The 24,726-nt window shown below is 42.9% G+C and overlaps 1 protein-coding gene across 1 annotated transcript in view; it reads right to left on the reverse strand.

Annotated features, from left to right (window-relative positions):
- flnba (filamin B a) overlaps positions 1-24,726 on the reverse strand; it is a 59,661-nt gene that overhangs the window by 30,985 nt on the left and 3,950 nt on the right. Inside the window, exons 2-11 of the mRNA XM_076095610.1 lie at positions 7,484-7,593; positions 7,186-7,321; positions 6,914-7,011; positions 5,036-5,183; positions 4,566-4,684; positions 4,367-4,441; positions 3,997-4,159; positions 2,329-2,529; positions 2,082-2,219; positions 1,568-1,694 (exon numbers count right to left, since the gene is read on the reverse strand). Of these exons, the coding sequence (XP_075951725.1) occupies positions 1,568-1,694; positions 2,082-2,219; positions 2,329-2,529; positions 3,997-4,159; positions 4,367-4,441; positions 4,566-4,684; positions 5,036-5,183; positions 6,914-7,011; positions 7,186-7,321; positions 7,484-7,593 (1,315 nt within the window). The remainder of the gene's footprint in view (positions 1-1,567; positions 1,695-2,081; positions 2,220-2,328; positions 2,530-3,996; positions 4,160-4,366; positions 4,442-4,565; positions 4,685-5,035; positions 5,184-6,913; positions 7,012-7,185; positions 7,322-7,483; positions 7,594-24,726) is intronic.

The raw sequence follows: 24,726 nt of genomic DNA on the forward strand, positions 1-24,726 counted from the left end.
ATTGCACAAAAAGGTCAAATCTAAATTTCAGTTCGGCTTTAAAAGAGTCAAACAGTCATTACAGCCAAAGATACCAGGGTGTTCCAGTACATCCGGTAGCATTTTGCAGTATTCAAGCCAGCATGCTTTTCTGGCTATGCTGACCCACAATCCTTTGCACAGCTAAAATATATGAGCAAGAGGGTCAAAGTTCAAGGTGTCATGTTATGAGGAAGTAGTATGTCCCCATTAAATGCATACAGCACACGCAACAGTACGTACTAAACGTAAAAAGAAAGTATGTGATTTGGAACTGCAGCTTAGAAGTCCAAGCTGAAACAGCAGCCTGTAGTTCTTCCTTTCATCCAACTCTGTCACTGTCAGGTCACATGACGGCGATGGATGCGGGAAGAACATCAGATTTTGCAGCTGAGATCTCAGCTTTCTGGGTGAATATAAGAGATAAATGAACAATGTAATGTTTCAATCGCCTACATTTAACATCAACACTGTGGTGAATGTTCCCTGTAACACACACGAAGATCTTCAGTGATTTGACTTCTCGCCTTGCTGAGGTGATGTCGAGGTGTACTTGAGGACCCAGTGACATCACAGAGTGTAGTAACAGGTGCAACGGAGCTTAATTCTGACCACACCCATCAATGATGGCGTTCACGTGCACACAAGTATCCTGGTTTTGATTTGGTCATCATGTTCAGGATATTATGTTTACATGGAACATGAGAAACCTGAATACGTGTCTCCCTGGATAGAAGACCATAACAGTAATCAGGTTTCTGATCATCTGTGCACATGTTCTGCACCAACAAAGCGTGCTCGGAAACCAAGTGTTTGCATGACGCACACTATCCTGGTTTCTATCGGAGTGCTGCAGGTAGCAGACGCAGGTTTCTAAAAGCAGGATTAAAACCGGTTCCCTCCCCGTCCGTCTCTGTCCAGCGTAAAAACAGAAACAGAAAGTGTTTTCTGTTTGCTACATTAGCCGAATGATCCCACAGTCGGTGCTGGATGAAATAAAACAGACACCTCCTCAAGGACAGCTTCCTCAACCCCTCCCCCAAAAAAAGATTCAGACGGCATCTTCATTATGGGAACGTTCTGACCCTGTGTGACCTGTGAGGAGGCCTGTACATGATTACGACTGAACCACGGACAGACACGCTACATGACTCATTTAATTAATTATGTATGTATGTATGTATGTATGTATGTATACACACACACACACACATAGTGTTTGTCCAACTCTGGTTACTCATCACTGTGTCTTAACGCCACGAAGCCTTCACACGTAGCTGGCTTCTCTCTTGATCTGGCTTGGCTGTCTGCTCAGAAACATGGGGAAGTCCCTCTACTAACACTTATACATATACTGATGCTATTACTGATACTTATGTTGAAACACAATCTGCTCTAGAGAGAGAGGACAAAGAGAACACGAGGCCCATACTTATACTCTTAATTCCCCTGCAGATCCAACCATTCAGATCTGATGAGGTAATGTGCTGAGGTAATTCTCTGCGCGCGCACACACACACACACACACACACACACACAAGCAGCTCACCTCTTCGGGATGTGTTGACCCCCCCAGGTGATGGAGACGGTGTGTTTGCCGGGACTGTTGGGATAATACTCATAGGAGAACACACCATCCTGACTGGAGATCTGCTTCACCGGCTCCTCGATGCCTTCTAAACACACACACACACACACACACACACACACACACACACACACACACACACACACACACACGAAACGGAGTAATCAGAAATTAAATCTTTAGAGTTAAGAGAACATCCTGACATTTTGGAAAATATTCCTTTTTGCCATCAGTCTAAACAAGCGTCTTTATCGGCCGTAGTTAGTAGGATTCATCCTCTGTGAACCATGAATCTCTGTATTCACAAAACCTTCCCGTAGCCGTTGAGATATTTCAGTCTGGACTAAAGTGGTGGATCGACCGACATCACCATCCCTACAGCAATGTTACAAAAATCGAAATCTCCCATGATTCCCCTGCGACTTGCCTCAATGAGGTTTCCTTACTTCGGGAACAGGACTTGGGAGGTACTCACTGGGTCCTTTGACGAGCACCTTCAGGTCTCCGCTGCCGGCGTTTCTGGTGTCCACCTTGAAGTCACCGACCTGTTTCACCCTCATCCCCGACGGCTGGAGGCCACGACCCGTCGCCCTGCACGCCCCCGGCATGCACGCTGCAAAGACATGTACGGTAAGGGTGATGAGATTATTACGGTGCATTTGATCATTACCTCAATGGGTCCATTCAAATTTACTGTAAAGGGTGAAGTTGAAAGGACTCACCAGGCCCCACGTCCACGGCAAAGGGGCTCCTGGGGATCCCCACCCCTCCGAAGGTGACGGTGACAGAGTGCGGGCCGGCCTGGGTGGGCCGGTAGGTGCAGCGATATGTGCTGTCACCCTTGTCCTCCATCATCGCCTCCACAACGTTCTGGCGCCCCTGAGGGTCTCTGATCACGGCCGTCACGTCTCCCGTACCGGCTCCTACAGAGGAACTCTAACAGGTCAGTCTTTGACTTCCGTCACTGCTTATGGAGAACATACAAGAGTAAATTTGAATTTTTTGAAATGGTGAACTCAGTAGAAACAAATCCACCACATTGGAAAGATGCTAATAAAGTGGGCGTCAACTTCCATCGGTAAGAGGAGAACTGTTTTATTCCTTTGTTTTAAATGAGGAAACTGAAACTCTACAGTAGTAGAGAAAGTATTTAACATACAGAAGCATTTTGGGGTGTGAATGTTATATAATAAATGCTTTTCTGGAGAAACTGGGTGATGGAACATTGGTGCATCCTGACCAGTGTTGGGCTGTAAAACATTAATTAGCAACATGTAACCATAGACTGTATATAAGAAGTGGATGTAGTCACCGTGACTTCACTCACTGGTTTGTGGAATGCCGTTTTGAAGGCTGGCGTACAGCATTTTGTCAGTTGCCATTTTGCAACCAGAAGTGACATGAGAGGGTGGAGCTAAGTACAACTGAAGGCTAAATAAAAAAATGTTTCGGGTGACCGAAATGTTACAATTAACTCTCAAACACACACAACAACGTGGTAGAGACCTGTCAATCACAAGGTCTATTTGACTCTAAATGGATAATCATTTATTAAATGATCATCATGCTGTATTGAAGAATTCTACAAAGAGAATGCAATTTTTAAGGCACTTGAGCATTGGTCTCTTCAGACCTGGAGGTTGCCGCCCGGGTGTAACCGTTTGAAATTCTGTTATTACATCACCGTTATTACATCACAGTTACTAATCTCAGTAATGCTCCATTACTTAGGCGGTTTGCCTCGTCTTACCATAAGTTTGATGGAGGGTTGATATCAGTTTGGTCTCTATAGGTTGGGTGGAGAAACTGGTCCAGGAAATATTAGCTTGGCGTGACGACTGAAAGTCCCAAAATAGAAGAAATGGGACTCCCGCTAACTCCAAAGTTGTCTTACACATTGCATCGTCTGAGCTGCCTGGCTAACAGCCTAACTTAATAAATCATTTGTTCAGAGTTGGATGTTTGTGTAAACGCTGCAGCTTCACTGTGAGGTAATGACTTCAGAAGTGCTGATGGTCAGTAAATCTCTCCAAACTGGAGGGCAGAAGCCTTTAGAGTTGTTTAACGGTGTCTTTTGACGAAGCTGAGCAACGACGAATGTAACAAATACCTTTTGCTGTTTAGTAGTTCATAAACACCAGGATCACTTTTTTTACAAGTGACTTGCCAAACACTCTTCCTGACAAGCTGATGCATGTCAAGAAGCCTCCGGTGTGAGTGCTTACTAGAAAACAAAGGGCGTGGGGGTGTTCTCAGGCGAGTCTGGGCCGCCTGCATGCGTTGCCTCATACACAACCTCGCTCTACTCTTATAGGTGGTTTACAGTCTGACATCACATCCTGTCTCGGGGCTGAGTGGCGACACCTTTTCATTCAACAATCGTTTCTGACCTGCAGTGTAGATGTCAAAGTAGGTGGGGCTGTTGGCGACGTTGCCCACGGGTTCGATTCCCGGGCCTTTCACCATGACCTTGGAGGCATCGCCCAATGCCTTCTCCACGTTCACCTCAAATGGACTTTTGGGAATCGGCTGGCCTGCAAACATCACCGTCACCTAAGAAACAAAAAATACAATTACCCAGAAATATCAGCAGGTCTTTTATTAGACTAGTTATCGCACTAGTAACATGATTATCATAAAACGTACTGTGATAGAATTAGGAGAATTTCACTGGATTATAAGGTCAAATGAAAAATACATCATGAGCATAATGCATTTAAATAATTTTGACACGTTTACAGAAAGAAAAGTGAAGCTCACCTGGTGACGTCCCACGACTTTAGGAACGTAGGTGACGCTGAACGTCTTCTTGCCCTCATTAGGCTCCGCCTTCAGCTGATCGACACGCACACGCACAGACAGACGTGTCAGAGTTAAATATAAAAATATAATATCACAGCAGGTTTGTCATTAAACAGGTGAGGGGGGGACAGAGGAACAGGAGGATTTAGGGGCGTACCTCCTCTCTGGTGCCGTCTGGATGATCCAGGTAGATGGTCACCTGACCCTGACCTGCACTGAACGTGTCCACTGTGAAGACAGCAGGACGCATCACTCTGTTCCCCGTCGGTTCAATACCTGCAGAAGAAGAACGTCAACACAGTTAAGTATGAATGTTATTGATGACTTCAAGGACAGTTGCAACTAGCTGCAGATTTAAATTAATGACATTATAGAAAACACTGACAGAAAGAGTGAAACAGACGAATCAGAAATTATTTTGAAATCAATTTAAAATAAATCATCAATTTAATTTTAAAGCAAAAATTACAGACCTTCGCTCTAATATGAGGATTTGAAGCTGTTCTGTGTCATATATAATATTCATCTGAATATTTTGGAGTTTTCATTTGTTGATAAAAAAAAACAACTAAAAAACAAGCACGTGCGTGCGTGCGTGCGTGCGTGCGTGCGTGCGTGCGTGCGTACCTGGTCCGTATGCACGGGCCTTCTTGGGGTTGAGTTTGGGTTTGAGTGGAGCTCCCAGCTTCAGTTTGGCTTTGGGGAACTGAGACAGGTAGGTCATCACCGACTGTTCGTCCGCACTGGGATCAATGATCTCCTCCGGAGCCATCACCTGCGCACACACAGACACAAGGTTTGGGTTTGTTGTAAATAAATTAGTTTTATACTTTAATATACCTAAAAGAAGATTTGGTCTGCCGGTGTGAACGTGGCTCTTCTGGTTTTAAACAAGATTTTGGAACCTGGTTTCAGGGATTTGTTGCCATTCAGCCACAAGAGCATCAGTGAGGTCCAACACTGAATCAGGGTGATCAGGTCTGGCTCACAGTCTGCGTTCCAGTTTAACCCTCTGTGCTGACCAGTCAAGTTCTTCCACACCAAACTGGGAAAACCATCCATTTATGGAGCTGGCTTTGTGTTCGGGGGGGCATCGTCATGTTAAAAAAAACAGGAAATGGTCTTCACCGAACTGCTGCAGCAAAGTTAGAACACTATTGTCTAAAATATCCCTGTATGCCGTCTCATTAACATTTCCATTCACTGGAACAAAGGAGCACAGACCAGTAAAAACAGACCCGGTATGCAGACTGGGATGTCCTGAACTCTGAGTCACACCGGCTTCATTCACTGCTCCTTTCTTTTCCGCTCACGTCATGTTCAACATTTTCCCCCTTAAGTCATTCTGCTTCACTCACGGTTTTTAAAAACGCAAACTCTAACCTCGACTGGGACGAACTAGTTCTCCAGCAGACGAGGGTGGCCTAAAATAACGTCATGGGTGTGACGGTGAAGTTGGTCAGCTATGTTGTTTCTGGAGGAGACTTCCTGTGGGTGTCACCTGACTGACAGGAAGCAGAGCATAACGTAATGCAGCCATGACACAGAAACATTCGACTGGGGAATGAATGAAATCAGGATGAAAGAGTGTTCATGATCACTGCTGAGGTTCTTCTTCACACGGAAGAAAAAGCTGAAAGGGTTTTTTATTTTCTGAAGGACAAAAATCTGCTATTAATTCTGCAGAGAAGCTATTATAAATAACAAGAAAGACATTTTAACCAATTATTCAAAAGTGACAGAAGTTACTAATTATTTAGTTGCACAAGTCATTATAGTACATTTCCGTTTGAGCTCGAGTTGCATCCTCTCGGCTTCAAACTAAAGTGTGTAAAAACACGAACTCCGCTTCGGTGAGTTTCCTCTGCTGTGAACAATCAGGAAACCAAACAGCGTCTGTGTGAGATGCTTCCGACAACCTTCGACCTCTGGAGGGACAAATCCCAGCAGAGCGACTTCTGTTCTCTACTGGGCTGCGTGATGAAGAGCAAAATGTGATGTTTTTTGGCTGTTTGAATGGCGATACAGGATGCAAAGCAACCGTCACTGCATCCATACGAATCTAGAATCTATTAGACGTTAGCATTGTTAGCATGCCAGGCTACAATGAACACAAAACGTATGCATCGTCCGCTGCAGCTGCTTCACAGTAAAAGGCCTCAGAGACGCCTCCTTCCTTTGAAATCATCGGACACTAGCTTTTCGTTATGCTAACGAGTCTCCTAGCGCCTTAGCTCCTCCCAGCAAACCTCGGTTCTAAAGCATCTTAGCCTTTGACTGCAGTTACCAGTTTTATGAATCTCCATGTTTCTGATATCAAAGCCCTTTGAGAAGTCATGAAATCATTATTATAACAACATATTCGAAGTATAAACATAGCGAAGCATAACTTCTAACCCAACAAAAGACTTTACAGAGATAATAATAATACCAGTAAAGTGTTGAATAAAGGTTAAAGGTCACACTGAGGAAGCAGATGTGGAACAGAGTCAGAGGGAATCTAACCTGCGGGATGCCCAGCCATTCATCAGCCAGCTGCATGGCCTCAGTGGCATTCTCCACTGGTTTCACTGGATCCCAGGTCTCCCAGTCCGGACACAGGCCTGCAAAGGACACACAGCAACAGCGTGAACCACAACAACTCAGACAGGAAAAGATAGAACTAGTTCTAGGTCAAGGCGGTTACATTGATAGGAAATACGACGATAGTTAACTTTGGACCCACATACAGTCAGCTCTACGGCCTTGAAACACACACACACACACACAGAGCGTACCCGGTGCACAGCTGTCTACCAGTGCTCCCAGCGCCTTGCCGTTCCTCCAGTCGTTGCTGAAGTTGTTGATTGGCATATCAGGGAGTTTGTGTTGGATCCAGCCCAGCAGACGCTGCTTCGGTGTCTTTGACTCCGGCTGCAGAAACCAGAACCAGCGTACGTCAGTCAGCTTTCTAACAGCGGTAAGTATTTGCACAGCAACTGTTTGTTGTCTTTTTAATCTTCAGGTTTTCTTGACAGTACATTCTTGTCTGAAGTCATGAGTCGGAACACAAGATAATAAAACCTGGATTGTTACCTTTTCTTCCTCGCCCTCCCAGATTGGCATGGAGATGGAGTAGTGCAGAATCAGAGTCCAGACCAGACCCAGGATCAGCTTCAGGTTCCCATCCACGATGGCTTTAGAGTCTGACGGAGAGAAACAGACAGACCTGAGGTCAGATTCAAGTTTCGAAGAGTTTAAAAAACTGCTGTTTGTTGGTTCTCCTGTGACGCGGCATCTACACCACCAACTCCCAAACCAGAACTTGAGAGACCAGTTCCAGCGAGGATAACATAACTTTAACAATAAAACCCAAAATGATGTTCTTTAAAGTCTTGCTAAGCTGATTTTACAACCATATTGAAATTAATAGAAATCAACGACCCTAGAAGGTTTAAAAACTGGAATAAAATAAAATGTATCAAGACACCACAAGATATAGGGAGAGGAAAAAGAGAACACAAAGCTGAGATATTAAAGTAACAATCTGGAAGATTTCCATTTTGTTCTCTTTGATGGCACCTGTGACGATAAGCGGTAATCTGTGTGACGTCAACTCAGTTTTTTGCACTTGTTTTTGAAGTTTAATCATCTCTAGTTTTCGTTCTTTTCATTCCATGTTAAGCCATAGTAACTGTGCACCCCTTCACAGACGTGAGAAGGGAGTCCGTTGCGTTAGTTCCTACAGTCTGTAAAGTTTAATAACTGCCGACACCACAACTTCAATCAACCCGTTTGGCATCCCACCCCAAAAAAGACGCCGATAAAAACAAAAAACAAAAAAATGGTGCAACACTGAGCGCCGGTCTGAAAACAAACCTGCTGATATCCAGGATTTAGCTTTATTTTAGCAGAGCAGAACAGAGTGTTGCAGGGTAATGTTACTTGTTAATCAGACCTCACTGTACCAGCTGGTACCTCACACCAGCTAACACACACACACACACACACACACAGAGAGTTAAGCAGACAAAACATTCCAGTCAATTTTAATCCCTCAGTCTACATTTTTCTCTCCAATAACAAAGTATTAAAGGAACACTCCAACATTTATGATAATTAAATTTGCTTATCTGCTGTCTTTAGTTTCAAAGTTGGTAGAGACACAAGGTCCGGGTGAAATATGTCAAAGACATAATTGAATCAGATATTATGATAATTTGTTCTTGTAATTAGAACTTGTATGAGGTGGAGGGATGAGGTGATGTTGACTCAATCGGTTTTATCTCTGTGTCCGATCAGAAAGGTCAGGACCGAGCTGCACACAGACTGGAAGCAGAGAGAGAAACTGCCCTTTACAACGAGCCTCTCATTCAGCCAGCAACAGTCAAGAGGGCCGCAAAGATACAAAACGGGGATGAGTTCGTTTCCTATCGTGCCGAACTTTAATAGATCACAACACAGCAGGTATGGAATTAATCTGCAGATGCTCAGATCAAAATGAGATCTAAGTTTTCTGTTGGTCAGTTTTTGTAGCCCTGCAACTACGCAGCAATCCTGCTGTGCTGAAAGAAATGAAGCCAATGCGGAAGCGCCAATATCTGCAGTTCCTCAAATGGCCACTTGATGTAGTTTTCAAAAGCGAGTCAATCCCTATAGACCACCGTGTTAAAATGGCCAATTTTAAAGCAGAAATAAACATGTTCACAGTCTGGTACAAAATACGGTTTTGGTCCCTAGAGCTAATTTTCACACTCATGTCAACAGTTCAGGAGTGAATTTTTACATAACACTTGTTTAAGTTATATATCAAGGCCTCGGCTGCTTTGAGTGACAGGTTGCTGCCATAAAACAATCAATAAAACATTTTTTTTTTTTTTTTTTTTCAAACGTTGTGAATCACTGCAACTGCGAGAGGTCCTCGAGCATACAGTCATGAATTAGCACAAAAGCATATCAGGCTGATGGGTCCAGTAGCATGCAAGATTTGCTTCGGACAGACAGATGCACACGCATAGCACTCACACTCAACCGAATGCATGATCTCCCCTCACGCCTGGGGGTCGGTCATGAAACACTATAATCAGCAGCCACGTCCACCACACACACTGTGTACGTTTCATTAGAATTAAAGCTAAAAGCACTTATCAGTAAACAATCTCAGACTGGAGCCTCCACACCTTCATAGTTACCAAATATATTTATCTCTGCTTCATTAAGCAACAGCAAAGTGACTTTCAACACTGTGTGCAGACATGCATTATGTCCCACATAGTGTGTGTGTGTGTGGGTGTGTGTGTGTGTGCGTGCAGGCGTGTGAGATAAACCCCTTTGATCCACCTGGTGAATCTGCAGCTCAGCTTCGCTGTCAGCAGACCAGCTATGGTCCAAACATGTTTCAGCAACCTCAGGTTTAGGTGGAGCTCTGAGAGAGTGCTGCCACACCCACTGGTGACACAACACTGATAATGACGGAGTATATTCTTCAACACACACAGGCTTTAAAAAACACACACACAGGAGAGGTTGCCACATCCTGCTTTCGACATTCCTAATCTCTGTTTTTACAGACTCACTCATTTATCTCTTTCTATTTCTGTCTTTTTTGTCTATTTCAACTCCTTTTTTTTTTTTTTAACTCTTTCACTCTCTCCACGCGCCTGTTTTTTGGTGTTTTTTTTTTTCACACACTCCTCTTTCTAACTTCCTTTTCCCCTCCAAGGTTGAGCTGCCACACCTGTGCGCGTTTCTCACACACTCCGCCTCTGCAGCAAACATCCTGTAAATTACACACACGCTTTTTTTTTTTTATCTATGAATTGGTTCTTTTGCACCTTTAAGCTTTTTTGGCTTGTGGCCCATTAAAACTAAGCAATTTCTATTTTTGACTCATTGTCACCCGTTGCATGAGCTTATGGCTTCAGACCAGGACAAACTATGAGGTTTCTTTTCCCCCCTCTTTAAAAGAAGAAGAATGGGAAAGCAAAGAAAAGAGCCGTATTTCCGACCTCGGGGTGAGGACAGGGGGTCCCCGACAAAATGTGAGTGGTCTAAAGTAGGGCTTAAAAAAAGGTTATTTATTGTTCATTAATTCAAACCATAGACTGTTAATAAGAAGTGGACGTGATGTCACCCATTGGTTTGTGAACTGCGGTTTTGAAGCCTCGAGTTTGACATTTTGTCTGTCGCCATCTTGGATTTTTGTAACGGAAGGAGTCGGGAGTGAAGATTGAGACACCGAATACCGCTCTGGTAGAGACCTGTCAATCACAAGGTAGCCCCGCCCTAAAGCATCCCCTGCTTTATGGTCTGTTTGACTCTAAATGGACCATAATTCACTAAATGAACATCATGCCGTATTGAAGAAGACTTAAAACTAGAGATTGAGACCATAAACTCATGTTTACTGAGGTAATAAATCAAGAGAGAAGTAGAGTCATTTTCTCATAGACTTCTATACAACCTGACTTCTTTCAGCAGGCAGAGGAGTCGATCAGCTGAACACTGATCGGTCACACAGAGAAGGCACGTTTAAGACACTTTTGAATTGGCTTCACTTTTCTGAACCTGAGGTTGCCGCCTGATTCAAACACAACCTATAGAGCAGAACTTCAATCTTGTTCAGTATACTTTTCTATCCTGTCAACAGTTCATGACGGGTCAGATCTATTTTGGGCCTCCTTAGGGATCCGAGGCCGGGAACCAACGCTTTCGTTCCATCCAGCCATGTTGTTTTTGTGAGATACATTGTATTGGTGAAACCTTTTAAATGGAACTTTTAAACCTTAAAATGTGTTTACACTTAATACTTCATTCCATTCAAAACAGTCCCGAACATCAGAATGGGAACTAAACAGTGTGTGTGTGTGTGCGTGTGTTCTTGTCGACACAGTTTTGTGATTAACGAGGCTATCGCCATGGTAGCCCATTGTTCACATAAAGGACGAGAGTAAGAGAGAGACAAAGAGAGGGAGGGAGAGGGGGGGTTAGAAACATAAATGCAGCGAGTCAAAACACTGATAGAAGAAGAGCAAAACAACAAAAACACACCAGAGTGTGTGTGTGCGTTACAGAGGCTTTTAACAGCTCTCATAATAAACTGCTGCATTGTTTCCTGCTCATGCGACGGACTCTCAGGTCTGGGACCCAAAATCGGAAAAGTTGACAACAGTCTTCTAAACAAAGAAAACAAATATTCTACTCATGTTTTTTACAGACTCTAAGTGAACAAGACTCTGATGTGATGCTTTGGTTTCGGTCTAAAGAACACAAGTATGAATACTCAGCAGCAGCATGCCCCACACACACACACACACACACACACACACAATCAATCACATCCCTCGTGGCTTCAAGGAATTTGTTCAACACAATCGTGCTAATTGAGAGTCCTTGACCCGGCCCGGCCCAAATAACTTTAAAAAAAAAGGTCTAAATAACTCCGACCGTCCTAGAAAAGTCCGGCATAATGACGGCTCCATATATACGAGTGGACATGACTCAGATTTCTGAGAGAAAACGCTCCTACTTCTCACTTTATGACTTAAGACTGCATTCAGTCTGGAGAACTGAAGAAACAATTTATCAGACACTTCAATTAATCAGTTAAAGAATCCTGTGGAAAGAGTTTCTTTATTTCCCTGAAACTTTTTTTTTTTTTTTTTTTTTTTAAGACTACACCTCAGATCTCATTGTCGACATGCTACGACCACTAAGAGGCTCTCACACGCGAGAGGTTTGTCATGACTCTTCCGCCCCCTCGGAGAAAATTAAACACCGCAGTCAGCGCCTCTTTCATTCTGAGATTTATCTGTCCACAACTCATTCACCACCAAAAAAAAAAATCTCCCCATTATAACTCAGGCCGGATCTGCGTCAGATAAACGGTGTTTAAAGCCGCTGCAGATACCTGCTGGTTTGTTGACCCGTCGCTGTGGAGACGCAACAATACCGAGGCAACAAGGACGCCGATGGGGTGTGTGTATGGAGGGGGGGGGGCTGGGGGGTTTTGCACATTGGGAGAGACAAAGAATGTGTGCAAGGAGAAACGGAAAGTGGAGGAGAGAGATAAAGTCAGTGTGTGTGTGTATAGAGTGGGTGTGTATAAAGGTGAATCGGGTTGGAACAAAATGCCTCTCTTATCAGCGTGGCACACCCTCTCTCTCTCTCTCCCCCTCTCTCTCTGGAACAGGAAGTTACATAATACCTGCTCTGTGATCCCAACAACAGTCTGACTAATAACCTTCCAACTAACTAACCAATAACGAGTCCAGAAGCTCGTTAACTCACACTGCCAGCTAACCAACCCGTCAACCAGCAAGTTAAGTTGCAGATCGGGTGAAGACAGAGAGAAAAAAAAAAAAAAAAAGGAGCCTCGCCCTGGAACATAAAAGACCCCTGAATTCATTTAAGTCCCCATTACCATGATGGCTTACAGTATGTGGGACACTTTTAGGCCAAACCTCAAGCATTAGGCGTGGGACGTCTGTCAGGCAGTAGTGCAACACGTCGTTGCCCTGCAGTAATACTTTTCTCACCTTCTCACACAAGCAGGTCTGAAGCTGCCAGTACGCCGCTTTAGAAATGCTCGTCGGACGGTGGAACAAGCTTCCCCTTCACATCTCTCAGGCCATTATTAAGGGAGGTGGGATCTGACAATGCGACATTCACAACGTGATGGGTCGGTTGTGCAGAGGTGAGAAAGGAGCCTCACTTTTGTTCTGTTCATTACACCACTGTGACTGTCACAGGACAGTACGAATGTCTTCCAAAAGACAAAATGCAAGCCACTACCCTCACATTGAAACAAAATTACATCTATAAACTCTCTATGAACACCGGCTTTTCACTCCACCTTCCCGTAAAAACACATCTGACTCGACCCTGAGACAATTTCTGTACCTTTTGAGTTGACAAACCCGACCAGTAGGAAAACTGCAGCACCGTATCGAGGTGTGACCTCGTCCTTAAAAGCATTTGGCTCAGATTTGTCCCCATCAATCCAATGCACACAAGATCAGTGAAGCCAGACAGACCAGCATACAGGTGAGACAGAAGTCAGGTAACTGTAGCTCACTCTTTTGAATCTCTCTTCCCCTCTCCCTCGGAGGCACAACTGCTGTCCCACTTAAAACAGCTGTTCCTTCACACGATGGCTACATCACCGTCTCACAAACACACATTTCACTTCCTACCCAACAATTAACTGCCGAACCATACGGAACAGTCGACGCCGGAGGCAGATCCCCGCACAGATGTCAGCATGAAGAAAATATTCTTGTCCCACCCCAGCAGCCAGAGGGAGGAAACCTCTTCTTTGAGTCATGATGTGTTGTAATAATAATACCACACATATCATAACTCACCAAAATGTCATAAAACCTGTCTATATAAATCAATTAGACGTCAAATAAAGACTTATTAAATTAACCGGCTTTGTTTTTACATAAGAGATCCACACACATCAGCAAATAAACACTAAAAGAAATACGATGTTTATATTTACTTGGTTTATACGAGTAAAACAGTTGTGAACAAAGCAAAACTCTCAAACATTCACTAGCCGGTTGGATTAATTAATCAATAACTGGTTGTTTTTGCCACATGAAGGCAGCATCATCCTTTTTCAAGTTGATATGGTGAATTTGAGGAGAGTTGCTTATTTATTTACCTCCATTGCAACATTATTACACCTGATGAAGTCAAATTCTCTCTCTGCTCAGTTTTTGGTCTCCACCAACACTTGAGGGACATATCCGTCTCTTTAGCTGCTAAAGGCTCCATATGTTCACCAGCTAGTCTCTGTGGCGTCTGCTGTTTGTTGCTGAGCAGGTAGTGGACAGTCGCTTATTATTGCTTTTTTTCAATAAAAAAAACGAAGCTATGAGAACCAAAACGGTAAAGTTGCAGCTGGACAGGAAAACAACGAGCTCCAGATTCATGAGATAATCCTCTGGAGGCTCATCACTACGAGCGACTCTCAAATCAATGCTATCGAGCTGCACAGCCTTTATTGTTCTACAAATAATTTAATAATTTGTTGTTTTCCAAAAAGGACAATACTAATGTTGTTACCCCGGGGAACAATAAGTATTCAGATTTATCTTTATACTTTAAATTACTGCTGACAATACTATACACACACACTATAATAAGTGCAGATTTTTAAAAGCATTCTTCCTTTCAAGCTGCAGCTAGTTTCCATAAATTTCCATACAAAATGAAGAGATGATTTTTTTAAAACTTGCTACAGATGGGTCGGACCGGTTTGCGTTAAAAACTTCACAAACCCAAAAAAAGTGAAAGAACCACAGAGATATTGCAGACGATCCGTCCATAAATGCAGACCTGATGTTCACTGATGGATTGAACAACTCAAGCAGGTTTTAGGAGTCGACCATGTGATTTTCATACAAGACAGAAATAAATGAATAAAAACCAAAGGCTGTCTGACATTTTTGGGGATGGTGGTGAAAAACAAACCTTGTATACCAGCCGCTATAACAAAAGGAAACAACAAAACTATCTGTATCGGCCGACATGGCTCATTGGTGATCGGAAATGTGTTTAAGCAGCAAAAGAAACGTGATCGGGAAATCGCTAAAAGTAACATTTGCTCCTTTTTTTCCTGCTGATTCGGTCAGTGACTCAAAACAGTGAGATTTGTTGCACCTCTGTTACACAACAGCAGAGCATCATTAAGTTGTAATTAGGAAGTTTGTGAGGGGAAAAACAAGTTAATGCTGAAAAACAATGTAAAGGTCTGGCGGGGAAAAGTGAATTCTAGATGGAAATGTCCTTCAAAACAAAAAGATAGGAGGTACCTTCAGTGGTAAACAGGACGTGGAGCTACCGTGTGTGTGTGTGTGTGTGTGTGTGTGTGTGTCAAACAGACTGTGTACACACACACACACACACATTCCTCAGTGTTGAGATCATAACCCCGCCCACCAACCCCCAATTCATCACACACACACACACACACACACACACACACACACACACACACACACACCTCAACACCCACCTCCCCTCCAAGGACCCGATAGATGATGACAAAGGAACAAAAGTAACACACAAATTCAACAAGCACTCAATTTAAACACAACCATAAACACACAAACACACTCAGCAGGTAGCCTTTTCAAACTGCTGTCAGGTCAGTTAACAAATCTTTCACTCAACACACTACACACACTCCAGGTGTGTGACATCACTGTGCTGTGCGACCGATCACATGCTCACAGTCCAATAGAAACAACAATCATCAATCGATCAATATCATTTTATCCTTGCAGGTTTAGCCGCGTGTGCACATTTGTGGTTTCTAACCTCTTTCTTTCTTAACTTTGAGAAACATTTTTTTATGTTAAATGTACGTACGTTCTCTAAATGCAATGACAATGAACCTGAAATCAACACTGACGTTCATACATGTTTTAATTGAGTCATTTTATCTTCTCACTGCCAAACGTCACATTAACTTTAATACTTTTTTTTCAGCGAGCCCGCTAGGTGGACTTGCTGCTGGTATAAAAAAAAAAAAATTAAAAAAAAATAAAAATAAAAAACTGAAGGAAAAAGTACATTTTTCAAAATTGTACTGGAGCACAGTACTTCAGTAAATGTACTTAGTTTCTTTCCATCACTGATTAATACCATGCTGTAACCAAATGATGTGACCAACAGAGAGAGTTGGTCACACTGGATAACAGTCTGGAGCCCTGAATCTGGAAAGATGGGATTCATCTTCACGTCATTTTTCAAAAGTTCACCACCCGTGCATTGAGGCGGTGGCAGGAATCCCATCGACATTTCTAGGTAAGACTGGAGGCACGCAAGAAGGTATGTTTCTAATAATTTGAGTGGACTGACCCTTTAAACCTCCAGCGGACGGCGAAGCAGTTATCAAATGATTGATCGCTTTAAAAAAAAAAAAAAAATTTTTTTTTCAAGGTCTAACATTTGAACTGTTTCCAGAAGAGTCAGCGGTCTTCCCCAATCGCATTAATGTCGGCACTCCCATATTTTAGCACCCACTGATGACATCAGCGCATGATGCATCGCTGTAATAACGGTGCCGCTTATTAAGAGTCACATGAGTCATGCACCAGCAGCTCAGAGGAGGCGATCCCACCAAAAGAACCCAGATTACAGACGGAGAGGCAAGAGGCCGTTTAACGTCTTTGATTTGGATAACGAGTGTCGTTCTGTTTCTCTCCCTTTAATCTGGTCCTGGGTTGGACTCAAACAGCTGCAGAGATGAAGAGGGAGAGAGATCAAACACGAGGAGAAACTTGCTCTCACGGCTTTCATTCACAAGGAGTCAAAGAAGTGAATGAACCAAGAAAAAACAAATAACAAAAGACGAAATCTGGAAAGCTCCCGCTGTTTGTTAAAGAGGCGAGTCTGTGAAGCAGCATCTCGGGTCAGCCAGGAGAGAATTGGCAGAGGACCTCGGGCCGAATTTGTGTAATAAATTCTGAATTTAAAAGTTGCTTGAGATCTTTGCTACCGCATTTTGGACTCAAGCAGGACCAAATGAAACAGTCATCAAAGCAGGACAAAATAAAAGCAAAAGGGCAACAAAGACCCCACTTTAGACCTACGTTTTAAAAAAGGTACCCAAGGCTGCAGATGAGCTACGAGCATACACAAAGGACCTTCATGCTCAACGCTCTGCCAGTTGCATTATTCTCCAAAACGACAGAGGGCGTACAAACTAAATGTACTGTGAAGTAGTAAGAAGACGAGTGAAACCATAAACCAAACTCCATAACGCAGAGGAGGGATTGTAATTATCTGTCAACTCATATCTCTTATTCATAGACTACTTTATTGCGCCCACACACACACACACACACACACACAGTCAGTTAACGAGTTAATGATCGGTTATAAATTTGCATTCCTATCAGCACAAAGCTCTTCATAGATGTAGCCTCTAATTTTGCTCTCAAATTGCACCAGATTGATGCATTTAACTTTAATATGTAGGATACAAAATTTTCTTTTTAAGTGCATGAATAATCGGGATATTAAAATTAAAATGATTATATTTTCTAAGGTGGCTCCTTACAGGTCTGAAATGGCATGGACATCCGCAGCACTTCTATCTAAAACAATAGTGGACCTAAAATTGAGCCCTGTGGCACACCACAGGTTGAAGCGTCCCCAAGAGCAACAGCTTGTTTCATGGTTGAGGACTTCAACCAGAGTAGAGCGTCATCAGAGATGCAGAAACGCTTCTCAAGACCATTAAGTAAGGTATTCTGGTCCACTCTTTCGAACGTAACGGGACTGTTTCATAGTATCAGAACGACGCATCACCTGCAACCAGAGGGGGGGAATAATGAACCAGTTTGCAGTTGGAAGACATTGGCGCCAAGAGAAGTTTGATACAAACAAACAGCAGAAGAAACTTGAAAACAGGAGAACCACAAGAGAACAGTGTAACCAGCCTAGTGCTGCCCTATCATTAACACACACACACACACATCTGGCATTACGTCTGCATGCATAAACAGGACGCACACTGACAAACACGCTGCAGCGTTTAGCCTCACGTGACCTCACCCTGCTGGTTCCCAGGCCATGATGTCATCAGAACCAGAAACATGACCATGTGGTGAGGAAGAGGATGACAAAGAGGAGAGCGGTGGAGGAGGATAGTGACGGAGAAAAGATAATAAATAACACGGGGCAAAAGGAGACGAGTAGATAAAAACAAAATGTGTAATTAGCATACAATGTCAGACACAAACAAAAAGCTACTCAGTGGAGCCTGATGTGAGGTTGTTTTGTCACTTTAAACATGTTTTATCTGAAGCATAAAACAAGACAATGGGTGATGTCAACTTGTGTTAAGTAAACTTAAGAAAATTATCTAGAATGACAAAAGAAATTGTCAAAAGTTGACATTGCAATTTATTTATAAATCATATTTTTTTTTACATTTTAAAGTTAAATGCATCATTCTGGTGCACTTTGAGGATGGAGAAAATCCGCCCGGCGACCGAGCGCCGGCCCCTCCACGTAGACTCCCCCGTGTAGAGAAGTGTAAACATGTAAGGGTCGTAATCAAACCGTGGCAGGCCGACCTATGCTGTAGGTAATTAATGGTAAACACCAAATTAGTCACGGAACAAGAGAACCGTGCAAGTTTCGCTTTTGTGTCATGACGTATTTGAGTTAAATTGCGGCGAACGTTGCGTGCACACGTCGCAATGTCGAAACGATAAATTGAGCAGTTCTGGTCTTTGTGCTTTTACCCAATGACAATAAAGTTTAATCAAACCGTATCTAAACTAAACCAGGAACTATCCGATCAAAGAATAAAAAAAATTACAAATTAGACCGGACATTTGATGCCTGGATGTAGATGACAGTTAATTCTGTCAGTTTCCAAAACAGTATTGAGGTTCAAAGACCAGAAGAAAAGAAAACTGAGAAGAAGAAAAATAGGAGGAAGAAATGGAACGAGTAAGAGGAATTTGAGACGTTTGTAGGCGAGCCAGGCTGCAGGAGGTTCACCACGGTGATTATCACCGAACAATCTACCACAACCACACACACAGTTCAGCACTACTCTGTGTGTGTGTGTGTGTGTGTGTGTGTGTGTGTGTGTGTGTGTGTGTGTGTGTAAGTTGGAGTGTATGGTTTGTTAAATTTAGAGGTTTGGGGCTTTTGTCATCGGATCATCATCATTAACCAAATATTTAGTGAACAGTGACTATCCGTAACTCTACGTCATGTCTGCTGCATCTCCATCCAGACAACAGTGTGTGTGTGTGTGTGTGTGAGAGATCAAACACGGTTCAGCACCAGAACACAGAGACACCAGCTTCACAAAGACACGAGCGTCTGCTGTGAGACAACAGGACGACTGGTGCTGGCGAGGAAACAAAGAGAGGTCTGTGCGAGTGTGTTGTGCTTGATGTTTTAAACAAATTACCATTTACCTCCATTGTATCTGGTTGGCATCAGACATCTCATCACCTCAACAACTTGGCATAAACAAAACTACGCTTCGGTGTTATTTGGGTGAGCTGACCCTTTAAAAAGGTGACTTTGCATCACAGATACTTTATGACTCATTTAAAGCACATGCACATTGTGAAGCTGGTTGCCTCTAAAGCAGTGGTTATTGTTAATCTTGAGGGCTGCAATTTGACGAACGAAGAAAACATATGTTCCCAATTCCTTCCCTATTGTTGGCTTTTTTTTCTCATGTGAAATACGCTTCTTTACAGCGAGAGAAACCAGGAGATTGACACCACTCTCATATCTATCCGTTAAATATAAGGTTACAGCCAGCAGCTAGTTAGCTTAGCACAAAGACTGGAAACGGGGGGAAAGTGTTAGCCTGGCTCTGTCCAAAGTAACAACAACCAACCAGCTCCTCTAAAGCTCAACACTGAACACGTTGCATCTCATTTGTTTAATCCGTACAAAAGAAAACCCCTTACATGTTAACATGTGAGATTTAGAGCTGCTGGTAGTTGGATTTAGTTACTGTTTAGATGGACTCACGCTAGCTGTTTCCACCCGTTTCCAGTCTTTGTGCTAAGCTAAGCTAAGCTTTCATAGCGGAAGGGCCTCTTGGTAAAGTCACAGGCAAAGTGACTTTTAACCAGCGTGTTCATCACTTTGATCATGAATAAATATGTAGATATCAGACTTTTCTGGTAATAAATCCTTCAAATGTTTCTCAAAGTGAATTCCAGTGTCACTCGATCCAATAAGCTTCACATTGAAAAAAAATAAAAAAACGGCACAAAGCGGCTACATTTAGATGTGGAACCAACAAAGAAGCTTTCTCTGCAGAGTGGAGGTGTGTGGGTGAAATTCTATATCCCAGCCACTCTCATGTTACCTTTTTCTTCAGCAACACAGAGGCTCTTTGTAACACACACACACACACACACACTTTTTCTATGTGTATAATTAAAACATCTTCAAGGTCAACATAATCCCATCTGTAGAGCGCTGAGCTGCAGGTTTTGGACATGTTGTCCAGGTAGGAAGCTTTATGATTTGTAGGTGAGACAGATGTCCAATCAAAGTGTGGCGCTGGCTGACCCGCCTTTAGCAGCCGATTGGCTCACGGATGTGATGCACCTCGTGCGTTTTCAGCAGCTTTTTTAAACCCTCTGACTGAGCTCTACTTTATGGTTTAGTCACACCTGAATGAGGCCTTTGGCAGACTCGCTGCAGGTCATTTGTTGTCATTTCCAGGACAAGTTGGGCTAAACTTTGCATGCGAGTGGCGTTTCAAATGTTACAGCTGACTAAACTTTCCTGGGATAGCAGCTGTGAAGTAAGTCGGGATCATTTCCGGACAGCACTGGTTCCACAAGTCAAAATCCTGTCACATGACTCACATTTAGAGAACTTCAATTCTGTAAATGGGGATGAAACTGAATTATCACAACAAAATATTGACTGCGTTAGAAAACATCCGGTTAGGAAAAAAAAAAAAAATGGCCATAAAAACTTTGGAGAACACATTATAGGACTTGCATTTGGGCAACAAAAACATCCAATCACAAAGCTTAAAATTCAGCTTAACTAAAGATTACGCTGTTGAGAAAACTGACGATACGATCTACAGTTTACAATTAAAATGCTGACATTTACAGAATGACATGATTACTAGGGCTGTGTTTTGGCAACAATCTGGCGATACAATATCAAATTTTAGAAAAAGTCAGTTAAAAAAAAACACAACACCATGTTTAATAGAATCTGAGCCATCGTCTGCCACAAATCTTTGCATGAACAATTAAAAATCAACATTTAAAAAATCAATACCCTATCACGAAACAAAATATCCCGATACTCAACTCTATTGTCATTTCCTTACACCCCTATATGTTAAAGTATAAGACGCTTTCATATCCACAGTGTAAACTCTTTGATAGATGGGAGATTATTGGTGTGTTTTCACACCGATGGTCTGACCGTGTTTTGACTCCAGCTCTGTTTCTTACAAAGTAAACTGGAACCTGAAAGCACTTTTGTTCTTCAAACCCCAAACGTGGTTTTTGTTCCAACACCACAAGTCACGCTTCTTTAATCCCATGAAAACCGTCCTTCACGGTGGAGAATCAGAACATCAAAACAACTTGCAACAGTCCTCCAGACCTCTTCATCAAGTCATACTTTTGTCTAGTTTTCCACCTTATTGCGGGCGCTGATCTGGCTGCGATTGTTGATCTGGTTGTGATTATGATGGTGGTTGTAAACATTGATCATCTCGACAGAAGCAGTAAACAAGGAGCTGCTGAAGCTGAAATTCTGGATGTTTCTGTTTCTTCTTCCAGCTGACACAGTGTGGTTCAGCCTCAGTAGCAACATGTGCAGTGAAAAACCAAAGATGAGAGCAGAAGCCGGAGCCGTAAATATGACAGCAGCTCTGGTTGTTTTTTCCTCCTGGAGGACTGAAACCAAAGAAGAGAAAGAGACGAAAGAAAAGGCGGAACAGAACAAACACGAAGACGGCGGTTTACTGCGAGAGGAAAAGGAGCCGAGAGGTTTGTGTGTGAGCGAGAACACGTCCAACTCAAACACTGCTGCCAGACGCATGTAACGGCACGAGTCTCTTCATGGCTCCGGACTCCAACGGAAATGAAAACGATTCATTAACTTCACGTCTCTAAAATGTCATTGTTTTGTTTAAGTTTTTGCTCGACTTAAAACAGACTGACACTCTGACACAGTGTATGAACTCCCCCAGCTACAGTTGAACAATTGATTGATCACAATCAGGTCCACACAGATTAGTGCATCACTAGTCTCTTTTGTTTTTTAGGGATGCGCGTTTCAAGCCAAAACACTAAATCGATAATCACTGTGAACTATCTGATCATTGTTTGAAGAATGTGCAGAGCCGGCCCATTCTCAGATTTAACTCGATAAATGAAGGGTTTACTTAAACCAAATTGTTGGAACAGTAGAAAGACGATGGTTTTGGTGAGTTTCATTTTGTTTCTGTTGAGTTTTAATGAAGTGTTTTAATTTCTCATGTTTTCCTTGCGAGTTAAGAACTTTATTCGTTCTCTGTCGTCCTATAATCAACAGAGATGCAGGCCGAAAGCTTTCCAACACGCATCAACCAAACTCCTCTCTGACCCGGACGAACGGATCGTCACTCAGAAATCTCATTTGGTCGTAATGTTGAGTGAGCAAGTCCTTACAGACTTACTTCTCTTGCATCTCCACACTTGAGCAATGCATTTTGATCTGCCGTATATTCCCCTTTTTTTGGAAGAGATACTAAAAAAAAAAAATAATAATGAAAAGCTGTCGAGATCGAGGTTCAGGAGCCACCGGAGGAGAAGAAGAGCTGAAGAAGGCTGAAGACTCGGATCTGTACGGCGACATAATGGAGGAAGCTACTTGTTGAAGGAGACGACTACGCCGCACAAGAACATGTGGTCAACGAACTGAAAGCCCAGAAGAAATGAAACACCAACGTCTGTGACCACAGTAAAGATCACAGAGCAGTGGAACCAACGGCTGCATTTAGGAGGCCTGCAACGAGATGCTTTTGGGAAACTCTCCCAAATGTTCTGGAGCTCGGGAGGAAAACAGGCTGCAGATAGACGACGGCCATTTGTCAAATCTTCCGAATTTAAAAACACTGATACTGGACGCTTCTCAAACTTTAATCCTTTTCACATTTTTCAAAAGTCTGACAGAAAAAAAATATTTTTTAGGACTTTGGGCGCTTTAAGATGCTGGTACTGGTATTCTTTGGGAAAACCCAACTCCTAAAAACATGTTTTTATAATATTTTCACATTTAAATTGTTCTATTCTTTTATTTATTCTTTAATAAGAGCAGACAGATAGAAAAGTGTGGCACGTTCACTGACCAGACTGTTTTCTTGTGGTCGAGCATGAAACATTTGAAAGATGAAAACCAGAACACGAAAATGACAAAGCGCTCAACAAGACACGCATGAATCAACAGATACAATAGACGGCAAACAAAAGAGCACTAACATAAAACAACAATGACGACTTCCCCAAATTAGAGGCTTCTTTTCTTTTTTTTTTTTCAGCACAGAAACCACCAAAAATCTAAGTTCCTAATGTACAACAAAGCACACATTGTGAGAGAGAGTGAGAAGAGCCAAGACGGAAGATTAGAAAAACTACCTCAGAGACAACAATGTCAACAGAAACTTTTACACACACACACACACACACGATGCTGCTGGACTGAAACCACACATCCATCAGCCGTCACAGCTCAACATGCCGAAGACCGTTGTTGACACACAGAAGCACCATGGCAACCGAGAGGCCGAGAGAGAGAGAAGGGGAGAGAGTGCGAGAGAGTGAGGGCAGTTAGTTAATGTGTCAGAGAGAGAGAGACTCAAATTACAGCCGTTAGTACCACCAAAACGTCACCGTGTCGCAATCTGCATGTTAGCAGCAGACTGCAGCAGATGAATATTAGAATTAAGCTTTCAATTATTTAGTTACTAATTTAGTCTATAAAATGTAGGAGCTCTGGTATCAGCCGGCTCGTTCACTGGTCACAAGCTGCACACATGGTTTTCGGAGACGCGTCGTTAGCCGTTAGCAGCGGTTTGGCGGTTCTGGCTCGAGAGGATCCAGCTTGTGTAAAACTCGTGAGAGTTTGTAAATGTTTGAGAGTTTGTGTTCGTGTGAAAGGCCTCAAGTAACCTTGTATCCCTCAACTCGTAGGGAGGTCACATCTCCAGTTCTGAGAGACATGTTTACATGCAAATCTGAATGCGGTGTGTAATTTGCTCTCGATTGAGGTTCAAGTATCGTAATGACGTCATGAACCAAGTTCAATGTTAAGAGTCATTTTTATCATCTTAAAGTTACAACAAGGAACTTTTGTTTCGTGTCACTGTGGATAAAAGCGGGAGGGTAGTCCCGACAGAAAACCTCTCATTTTACAGCAGCAGGGTCCGACAGTCTGCACCGCTCAGTCCTGGTTCTCTCGTGCCTCCAGCAGACTGACGCATTGCGGCCTGGGCCTCCAAAATAAATACATGATTCCTGTGTTTAGGAGTATTTTTTCCTCTTCAGTTACACAGATGTTGAGATGTGCAGAGACTATTGTCTTGCATAGCATCTAGTCTCACAGAATCACTGTGTCGTGACGCAATAATATGGTGGGCAACGTATTGTGATAGCATCGTGAGTTACTGATTCCCACCTTTAGTTTAATGGGAGGTCAAAGCCCATCGCAATCAACCAGAGAGTGTTTTAAAAAGAAGCTTCTAATGAAGCGGACACAGGCTGAATCACTGCTGCATATTAAAACCTAGCGGAAGTGTTTATACGTGAGCGATC

Source organism: Anarhichas minor, unplaced genomic scaffold (genome assembly GCF_050575085.1).
Source record: "Anarhichas minor isolate MPS153535 unplaced genomic scaffold, ASM5057508v1 ptg000021l, whole genome shotgun sequence".
Lineage (NCBI taxonomy): Eukaryota > Metazoa > Chordata > Actinopteri > Perciformes > Anarhichadidae > Anarhichas > Anarhichas minor.